This window comes from Rhinoraja longicauda, chromosome 40 (genome assembly GCF_053455715.1).
Source record: "Rhinoraja longicauda isolate Sanriku21f chromosome 40, sRhiLon1.1, whole genome shotgun sequence".
In the NCBI taxonomy this organism is placed as follows: Eukaryota; Metazoa; Chordata; class Chondrichthyes; order Rajiformes; family Arhynchobatidae; genus Rhinoraja; species Rhinoraja longicauda.
Genome location: NC_135992.1, coordinates 13,744,346 through 13,754,815, shown reverse-complemented (window position 1 = coordinate 13,754,815; position 10,470 = coordinate 13,744,346). Strand labels below are relative to the sequence as shown.

At 56.1% G+C, this 10,470-nt stretch overlaps 1 protein-coding gene across 1 annotated transcript in view; it reads right to left on the bottom strand.

Annotated features, from left to right (window-relative positions):
• Positions 1 to 2,138, bottom strand: part of ncf4 (neutrophil cytosolic factor 4) — a 30,469-nt gene extending 28,331 nt beyond the window's left edge. The window contains exon 1 of the mRNA XM_078430478.1: positions 1,427 to 2,138. Coding sequence (XP_078286604.1) covers positions 1,427 to 2,138 — 712 coding nt within the window. The remainder of the gene's footprint in view (positions 1 to 1,426) is intronic.
• Between the last annotated feature and the right edge of the window lie 8,332 nt (positions 2,139 to 10,470).

The following is a 10,470-nucleotide window of genomic DNA, read 5'->3' as shown; positions in this document are numbered from 1 at the left end:
CACAGGCCCGAGCACAGGCCGAGCACATGCCGGAAGTACAGGCCCGAGCACAGGCCCGAGCACAGGCCCGAGCTACAGGCCCGAGCACAGGCCCGAGCACAGGCCGGAGTACAGGCCCGAGCACAGGCCCAAGCACAGGCCGGAGTACAGGGCCCGAGCACAGGCCCGTGCACAGGCCCGAGCACAGGCCCGAGCACAGGCCCGAGCACAGCCGAGCACCAGCCGGAGTACAGGCCCGAGCACAGGCCCGAGCACAGGCCCGAGCACAGGCCCGAGCACAGGCCCGAGCACAGACCCGAGCACAGGCCGGAGTACAGGCCCGAGCACAGGCCCGAGCACAGGCCCGAGCACAAGGCCGGAGTACAGGCCCGAGCACAGGCCCGAGCACAGGCCCGAGCACAGGCCGGAGTACAGGCCCGAGCACAGGCCCGAGCACAGGCCCGAGCACAGGCCGGAGTACAGGCCCGAGCACAGGCCCGAGCACAGGCCCGAGTAGAGGCCCGAGCACAGGCCCGAGTAGAGGCCCGAGCACTGGCCCGAGCACAGGCCCGAGTAGAGGCCCGAGCACAGGCCCGGAGTAGAGGCCCGAGCACAGGCCCAAGCACAGGCCCGAGCACAGGCCCGAGCACAGGCCCGAGTAGAGGCCCGAGCACAGGCCCGAGCACAGGCCCGAGCACAGGCCCGAGCACAGGCCCGAGACACAGGCCAGAGCACAGGCCCGAGTAGAGGCCCGAGCACAGGCCGGAGCACAGGCCCGAGCACAGGCCCGAGCACAGGCCCGAGCACAGGCCCGAGCACAGGCCCGAGCACAGGCCCGAGCACCAGGCCCGAGCACAGGCCCGAGCACAGGCCCGAGCACAGGCCCGAGCACAGGCCGGAGCACAGGCCCGAGCACAGGCCGAGCACAGGCCCGAGCACAGGCCCGAGTAGAGGCCCGAGCACAGGCCCGAGCACAGGCCCGAGCACAGGCCCGAGTAGAGGCCCGAGCACAGGCCCGAGTAGAGGCCCGAGCACAGGCCCGAGTAGAGGCCCGAGCACAGGCCCGAGCACAGGCCCGAGTAGAGGCCCGAGCACAGGCCCGAGTAGAGGCCCGAGCACTGGCCCGAGCACAGGCCCGAGTAGAGGCCCGAGCACAGGCCGAGCACAGGCCCAAGCACAGGCCCGAGCACAGGCCCGAGCACAGGCCCGAGTAGAGGCCCGAGCACAGGCCCGAGCACAGGCCCGAGCACAGGCCCGAGCACAGGCCAGAGCACAGGCCCGAGTAGAGGCCCGAGCACAGGCCGAGCACAGGCCCCGAGCACTAGGCCCGAGCAGAGGCCCGAGCACAGGCCCGAGCACAGGCCCGAGCACAGGCCCGAGCACAGGCCCGAGCAGAGGCCCGAGCACAGGCCCGAGCACAGGCCCGAGCACAGGCCCGAGCACAGGCCCGAGCACAGGCCCGAGCAGAGGTCCGAGCACAGGCCCGAGCACAGGCCCGAGTAGAGGCCCGAGCACGGGGCCGAGGCATAGGCCAGAGCACAGCCCGAGCACAGGCCCGAGCACAGGCCCGAGCACAGGCCCGAGCACAGGCCGGAGCACAGGCCGGAGTACAGGCCCGAGCACAGGCCGGAGCACAGGCCGGAGCACAGGCCCGAGCACAGGCCGGAGCACAGGCCGGAGCACAGGCCCGAGCACAGAGCCGGAGCACAGGCCGGAGCACAGGTACTCCAGGCCCGAGCACAGGCTGGAGTACAGGCCCGAGCACAGGGCCGGAGCACAGGCCGGAGCACAGGTACTCCAGGCCCGAGCACAGGCTGGAGTACAGGCCCGAGCACAGGCCGGAGCACAGGCCGGAGCACAGGTACTCCAGGCCCGAGCACAGGCTGGAGTACAGGCCCGAGCACAGGCCGGAGCATCAGGCCGGAGCACAGGCCCGAGTACAGGCCCGAGCACAGGCCCGAGCACAGGCCGGAGCACAGGTACTCCAGGCCCGAGCACAGGCTGGAGTACAGGCCCGAGCACAGGCCGGAGCACAGGCCGGAGCACAGGCCCGAGCACAGGCCGGAGCACAGGCCCGAGCACAGGCCCGAGCACAGGGCCAAGCACAGGCCGGTGCCGCCAAACGTTTGCCATAGGTTAACCCGTTTGTTCTCCTGCATAGAGCAGGGCAACCTGCCTCTTTAAGGAACAAATACATACGAAATAGCCAGAGATCCCTTTGCCCTGTTCCACATCAGCGACGTGGTAGGGCAGAAACAGGCACGTCGTCAGGTAGCTGCTCGTAATTCACTGCGGGTTTAGTAGAAACACAAGGAAACGTTAAACCGCACTGACCTCTGCCCTCTTCCCCCTCCCCCAACCCTTGGCCTCCCACCTCCCTTGCCCTTTGATCCCCCTCCCCCCCCTCCCCCCCTCTAACCCCCACACCCCCCTCCATACAACCACCACCATCCCCTCGTCTTGGAAGCAGAGGGGCAAAGAAAATGAGTCTTCCCCCCCCCCTCCTCCCCCTTCTCACCTCTTTCCTCTCCCCCCTCCTCCCCCCCTCACTTCTATTCCCCTCCTCCCCCCATCTCACCTCTCTCCCCTCTCTCCCTCTCCTCCCCCTCACCTCTCCTCCCCTCTTCCCCCTCAACTCTCTCTCCCCTCTTCCCCCCCTCACCTCTCTCCCCCTCCTCCCCCTCACCTCTCTCCCCCCCTCACCTCTCCCACCCCCCTCACCTTTCTCTCCCCCTCACCTCTCCCCCTCACCTCTCTACCCCTCTCACCCCTCTCTCCCCTCCTCCCCCACTCACCTCTCTCCCCCCCCTCACCTCTCCCCCCCCTCACCTCTCTCCCCCCTCACCCCCCCTCACCCTTTCTCTCCCCTCCTCCCCTCTCCCCCCCTCACCTCTCCCCCCCTCACCTCTCTCCCCCCCTCACCTCTCCCCCCCCCTCACCTCTCTCCCCCCCTCCCCTCTCCCCCCCTCACCTCTCCCCCCCCTACACCTCTCTCCCCCCCTCACCTCTCCCCCCCCTCACCTCTCCCCCCTCAGTTGTCGGTGCATGATAGCAATGGTTTGGTCCCCGGACACGACCTGAATCAAAGCCAGGCAGTGCAGCCGTGCGCAGTAAAGTTATCTGCCTCCTGCTGCTCTGTGAAACCAGTTTGAGGAAGTCAGTGTGAGCTGCACGTTGCGACAGTGAGCTAGCTACGTGCTCGAGGTCATTCAGTGCTTCGGCAACTCAAAGACGGAATGAAACGCACAGCAAGCAGCAGATGTTTCCACTGGCGGAGAGTCCAGGACCAGAGGGCCACAGTCTCAGAATTAAAGGGCGTTCCTTTAGGGAAGGAGACGGAGTCATAGAGCGACACAGTGTGGACACAGGCCCTTCGGCCCAACTTGCCCACACCAGCTACACTAGTCACACCTGCCTCCAAACCTGTCCTATCCATGTACCTGTCCAACTGTCCAACCACAGTCTAGGGTCCTTCCGCTGCTGGACATTGAGGGGCAGTGCCCCTCAAACACGGGCGGTACGGTGGCACAGCGGTAGAGTTGCTGCCTCACAGCAACCCTGGTTCGATCCCGACCACGGGACTGTGCTGTCTGTGTGGAGTTTGCACATTCCATCCGCATGGGTCTTTCTCCAGATGCTCCAGTTTCCTCCCACACTCCAAAGGGGTGCAGGTTTGGCTTCTGTAAATTGCCCCGAGTGTGTAGACAATAGAACATAGGACCCCTAGGTGCAAGGAAGAGGGCCATTCAGCCCTTCGAGCCAGCACCGCCATTCAATGTGATCATGGCTGATCATTCTCAATCAGTACCCCATTCCTGCCTTCTCCCATACCCCCTGACTCCGCTATCCTTAAGAGCTCTATCCAGCTCTCTCTTGAATGCATTCAGAGAATTGGCCTCCACTGCCTTCTGAGGTGGAGAATTCCACAGATTCACAACTCTCTGACTGAAAAAGTTTTTTCCTCCATCTCAGTTCTAAATGGCCGACCCCTTATTCTTAAACTGTGGCCCCTGGTTCTGGACTCCCCCAACATTGGGAACATGTTTCCTGCCTCTAACGTGTCCAACCCCTTAATAATCTTATACGTTTCGATAAGATCCCCTCTCATCCTTCTAAATTCCACGACAGATGTAATGTGAACGGGTGGCCACTGGTCGACGGTGGGCTAAAGGCCATGTTTCCACGCTATATATCTAAACCAACCAAACCAAACTAATCTAAACTAAACCAAAATAAAACTACACTAAGCTAAACTAATTTTACCTTAGATTCCCGTATCTATTTGGGATTTCAGGTAACCGAATGCCATATGTTTCTCTCTGCCCGTGGGTAAATACTTTACTGATAACATCATGTGTAGTTCACGGTTGCCAACTGTCCCCGTATTAGCCGGGACATCCCGTATTTTGGGTTAAGTTAGTTTGTCCCGTACGGGGACCGCCCTTGTCCCGTATTAGTGGTAGGGTTGCCAACTTCCTCACTCCCAAATACGGGACAAAAGGTGACGTCACCGCCCCGCGCCCCACGTGACCTCACCCAGCCAGCGGCCACGTGCTCCCGCTCCACCAATGGCGGCCGCCACTGCCGTCTGTGGCAACGAATTCCACAGATTCACCACCCTCTGGCTAAAGAAATTCCTCCTCACCTCCTTTCTAAAGGTGCGACCTTTTATCCTGAGGCTGTGCCCTCTGGTCCCGGACTCTCCCACTAGTGGAAACATCCTCTCCACATCCACTCTATCCAGGCCTTTCACTAGTCGGTACGTTTCAATGAGGTCCCCCCTCATCCTTCTAAACTCCAGCGAGTGCAGGCCCATTGCTGACGAAAAATATTCATCTACATACTAAAACTCTTGTTTGTTATCTTGTTTGTGACTGAACTTCAGCCAAAACGTACAAGATAGCGCGACAATTTTAGGCCCACCTACTCATCATTGTCACTTTAGTGGTAATGCAAGTAGTTTTATTGAAATCGGTCTTATATTTTTAAAGTTATTCACATTTTTAAAGTTTAAATCTATCTCCTAGGGACCGGAGGAGGGAGGGAGGGGGGTGGAGGGGGGAGGATATAGGGGGTTGAGGGGGGATGGAGTGGGGGTGAGGGGAAGGGGAGGGGGTGGAGGGAGAGAGGATAAGGGGTTGAGGGGATGGAGGGGAGGGGAGGAAGGGGTTGGAGGGGAATAGGGGGAGGAAGGGGTGGGGGGGGGGGGGGGAGGAGAGGTTTGGGCCCAATGGGCCCCTTGGTCTAGTCTTACTTAAACCCACTCATTCCTGGGATCGTTCTCGTAAACCTCCTCTGGACCCTCTCCAGGGCCAGCACATCCTTCCTCAGATATGGGGCTCAAAACTGCTCACAATACCCCAAATGTGGCTTCACCAGTGTCTTATACAGTCAGCATGACATCCTTATTTGTAATTCTAGTCTCCTCCAAATGAATGCTAGCCCTCCTGACCACTTCTTCTTATGTGAAGTTTATTTTTAGCTTAGGGATACAGCGCGGGAAACAGGCCCTTCGGCCCACCGACCCCGCGCCGACCAGCGATCCCCGCGCACTCACACCATCCTACACACACCGGGGGACAAGTTACAACCTTTACCGACAAAGCAATTAACCTACAAACCTGTGTGGTACCTCAGCTGCACGGAGGCAGAGAGGAAAGCTCTTCAGCGGGTAGTCCATACTCAGAAGACTATCGGAACACAGCTACCAGCCTTGGAGGGCATCTACAACACACGATGCCTCAGAAAAGCCACCAGCATCCACAAAGACTCTTCATACCCCTGCAACAGTCTGTTCGAACTCCTTCCATCGGGCAGACGATACAAGGCCTTCTACGCCCGCACCTCCAGACTCAGGAACAGCTTCATCCCCAGGGCCATAGCTGCTATGAACCGGTCCTGCTGAGCCGGATGGTCACATCGCACAGTGATCCGGCACAGATCTACTTGCACTTTATTCTGTCTTAAAACTGCACTAATTTGTTTCATTGGGTTGTATAAATTAATACTGACTAGCGAATTAATTTATTGCATCGTATGGGAGGCGCATTCCCAATCTCGTTGTACCCCTGTACAATGACAATAAAGATGTATTGTATTGTATTGTATTGTCTTTGGAGTGTGGGAGGAAACCGGAGCACCCGGAGAAAACCCACGCAGGTCACGGGGGGATCGTGCAAACTCCGTGCAGACAGCACCCGTAGTCAGGATCGAACCCGGGCCTCTGGCGCCGTGAGGCAGAAACTCTACCGCTGCGCCACCGTGCCGCCTGAAATGTTTTTGACTGAAACTCATAATTGCTCCGACTTTTTATCCATCTCTACTTTGAGTTGATCGTATGACTCACTGGCGTCTCCGGTAAAATTTATAATCACCTCGTCTATATAAATTATTAAAGTGCTTCTTTGGCATCCTGGGTGAAGTCTGCTTATCCTCTTCAGTAGTCAATTAGTCCAAGTGGAACAAACCTCTGGCACTTATTCACAAAATGCTGGAGTAACTCAGCAGGTCAGGCAGCATCTCGGGAGAGAAGGAATGGTCTCGAGAAGAAGGGTCTCCACCCGAAACGTCACCCATTCCTTCTCTCCTGAGATGCTGCCTGACCCGCTGAGTTACTCCAGCATTTTGTGAATAAATACCTTCGATTTGTACCAGCATCTGCAGTTATTGTCTAATACAAACCTCTGGCACGGTGGCGCAGCGGTAGAGTTGCTGCCTCACAGCGCCAGATACCCTGGTTCCATCCCGACTACGGGTGCCGTCTGTACGGAGTTTGTACGTTCCCCCCGTGACCTGCGTGGGTTTCCTCCGAGATCTTCGGTTTCCTCCCACACTCCAAAGACGTGCAGGTTTGTAGGTTAATTGGCTTGGTGTAGGTGTAAATTGTCCCCAGTGTGTGTGGGATAGCGGACGTTCTTTTAGGAAGGAGATGAGGAGGAATTTCTTTAGTCAGAGGGTGGTGAATCTGTGGGATTCATTGCCACAGAAGGCTGTGGAGGGCAAGTCAATGGGTATTCTTAAGGCAGCGATAGATAGATTCTCGATTAGTGCGGGTGTCAGGGGTCGTGGGGAGAAGGCAGGAGAATGGGGTTGGGAGGGAAAGATAGATCGGCCATGATTGAATGGCGGAATAGATGGGCCGAATGGCCGAATGCTGCTCCTATCTCTTATGACCTTATGACTTTAGTGTGCGGCACGGGCTCGGTGGGCCGAAAGATGTGTTTCTTCGCTATATCTCTAAACTAAACTAAACTAAACAGAACAGAACTAAAGGGAAGTTCTCAGTTGCAAGGGCGTAGCCCGACCAAAGTTGAATCATGTTTTTCCTTTCTCATGCCAGCTCACCTCATCACCAGCCTCTCTCACACACAGGCGTGGTTATTGAGAGAGTTTAAAAAAAACTCGCATCATTTCGGATATCACACAGCCAGCTGTCGCCCATGCCTGGTTTAAGCATTCCACAGAAGTTTGACACAGAAAGTTGGGGTGGTCACGGTGGCGCAGCGGTAGAGTTGCCGCCTCACAGCGAATGCTGCGCCAGAGACCCGGGTTCGATCCCAACTGCGGGCGCCGTCTGCACGGAGTTTGCACGTTCTCCCCGTGACCTGCGTGGGGTTTCTCCGAGATCTTCGGTTTCCTCCCACACTCCAAAGACGTGCAGGTTTGTAGGTTAATTGGCTCGGTAAATGTAAAAATTGTCCCTAGTGGGCGTAGGATGGTGTTAGTGTGCGGGGATCGCTGGTCGGCGCGGACCCGGTGGGCCGAAAGGGCCCGTTTCCGCGCTGTATCTCTAAACTAAACTAAATCTCTAAACTAAACTCAGCGGGACAGGCAGCATCTGGAGAACAGATCACGGGGGAGAACGTGCAAACTCCGTACAGACAGCACCCGTGGTCGGGATCGAACCCGGGTCTCTGGAGCAGTGAGGCAGCAACTCTACCGCTGCGCCACCGTGCCGCCCATTTGCAAGTTAGAAATACGACCCCCTGATAATATAACTCCAGAGATGAGTTACTCCAGCGCTGCATGGCCTGTTCGGACCTGGAGATATTTGTGTTTTACCACTGCAAAAGACATTTGGTTCAGTTCACTTTAGTTCATTGTCACGTGTACCGAGCGAGGTACAGTGAAAAGCTTTTGTTGCGTGCTAACCAGTCAGCGGAAAGACAATACGCGATTACAATCGAGCCGCCCACAGTGTGCAGGTACATGATAAGGGAATAATTTTTAGTGCAAGGTAAAGCCAGCAAAGTCTGATCAAGGGTAGTCCGAGGGTCACCAATGAGGCAGATAGTAGTTCAGCACTGCTCTCTGGTTGTGGTGGGATGGTTCAGTTGCCTGATAACAGCCGGGAAGAAACTCTCCCTGAATCTGGAGCTGTGCGTTTCCACACTTCTGTACCTCTTGCCCGATGGGAGAGGGGAGGAGTGGGAGTGGCCGGGGTGAGACTGGTCCTTGATGATGCTGCTGGCCTTGCCGAGGCGGCGTGAGGTTCACAAGTTCGCAGGTTATAGGAGCAGAATTAGGCCATTCGGCCCATCGAGTCCACTCCGCCGATCAATCAGGGCTGATCTCTGCCTCCTATCCCCATTTTCCTGCCTCTTCTCCATAATCCTTGACACCGTTGGGTATAAATGCAGTCAATAGAAATAGATACCTGGATGGAGTTTAGTGGCCCAGGTGCCAAATAGAAACATTGAAACATAGAAAATAGGTGCAGGAGGAGGCCATTTGGCCCTTCGAGCCAGCACCGCCATTCATTGTGATCATGGCTGATCATCCACAATCAGTAACCCGTGCCGGCCTTCTCCCCATATCCCTTGATTCCACCAGCCCCTAGAGCTCTATCTAACTCTCTTTTAAATTCATCCAATGAATTGGCCTCCACTGCCCTCTGTGGCAGAGAATTCCACAAATTCACAACTCTCTGGGTGAAAAAGGTTTTTTCCTCGCCTCAGTTATCAATATAATATAATATAATATAATATTCATTTATTGTCATTGCAACGAGTACAACGAAATTAAAAAATAGCCAATCCTGACGGTGCGTACAAACATATATGCAATAAATGCAAAAACAAATAAATACATAAATACAATTATATTAAGTACAAGATTTTTTAACGGTGTTGCCTAGTGCAAAGGTAGTGTTCAGTTCTCGTATGGCCCTGGGGTAAAAACTGTTCTTAAGTCTGTTTGTTCGGGATTTGATCGACCTGAAACGTCGACCAGAGGGCAGATGAACAAACAGACGGTGGCCGGGGTGGGATGGATCTTTTATTATTTTGCCTGCTCTACTGAGGCAGCGTAGGCTGAACAGGTGCTCCAGGGAGGGCAGCGAGCAGCCGATGATCTTCTGGGCCGTCGTGATGACCCTCTGAAGGGCCTTCCTGTCCTTTTCTGAGCAGCTGGCATACCATGTGGTTATACAGTATGCCAGCACACTCTCGATGGAGCAGCGATAGAAGGACATCATGAGCTTCTCCTGCAGGTTGGTTTTCCTGAGGATCCTCAGGAAGTGGAGTCTCTGCTGTGCCTTCTTTACTGTGGTGATGGTGTTGGTAGACCAGGTAAGATCCTCTGCGATGTGCGTACCCAGGAACCTGAAAGCGGGTACCCTTTCCACACAGACCCCATTGATGTAGAGTGGGTCGTATTCTACACTGGTTTTTCTAAAGTCAATTATAAGTTCCTTTGTTTTGGAGGAGTTCAGGACCAGATTGTTCACTGAACACCATGCTGCCAGCCTTTGGATTTCATCCCTATAGGCTGTCTCATCTCCTCCTGAGATGAGTCCAACCACAGTCGTGTCATCCGCGAACTTGATGATGGTGTTGGTGGGATGGGTGGGGGCGCAGTCGTGAGTGTAGAGGGAGTAAAGGATGGGGCTCAACACACAGCCCTGTGGTGAGCCGGTGCTCAGTGTAATGGTGGAGGAGAGGTGAGGGCCTATTTTGACGGTCTGGGGGCGGTTGGTCAGGAAGTCCTTGATCCATTGGCAGATGGTTTGGGAAAATCCAAGGTCTGAAAGTTTGGTGACCAGTCTGCTCGGGATGACCGTGTTAAAGGCAGAGCTGAAGTCGAGGAAGAGCATCTTCACATAGCTCCCCTGGTGTTCAAGGTGGGTCAGTGCAGTGTGAAGAGCAGTGTCGATGGCATCCCCTGTAGACCTATTTGCTCTGTAGGCAAACTGGTGTGAGTCGAAGGTGGGTGGGAGGCTGGCTTTGATGTGCTGCAGGACCAGTCTCTCGAAGCACTTTGTGATGACCGGTGTGAGTGCTACCGGACGGTAGTCGTTAAGACCGCTGATGACAGACTTTTTCGGCAGTGGGATGATTGTGGCGGACTTCAGGCAGGGAGGGATGGTGGATTTTAAAAGGGACAGGTTGAAGATTTTTGTGAAGACCTCAGATAATTGGTCTGCACATTCCCTCAGCACTCTGCCCGTCACACCATCGGGGCCTGCAGCTTTCCTGGGATTCACTGCTCTGA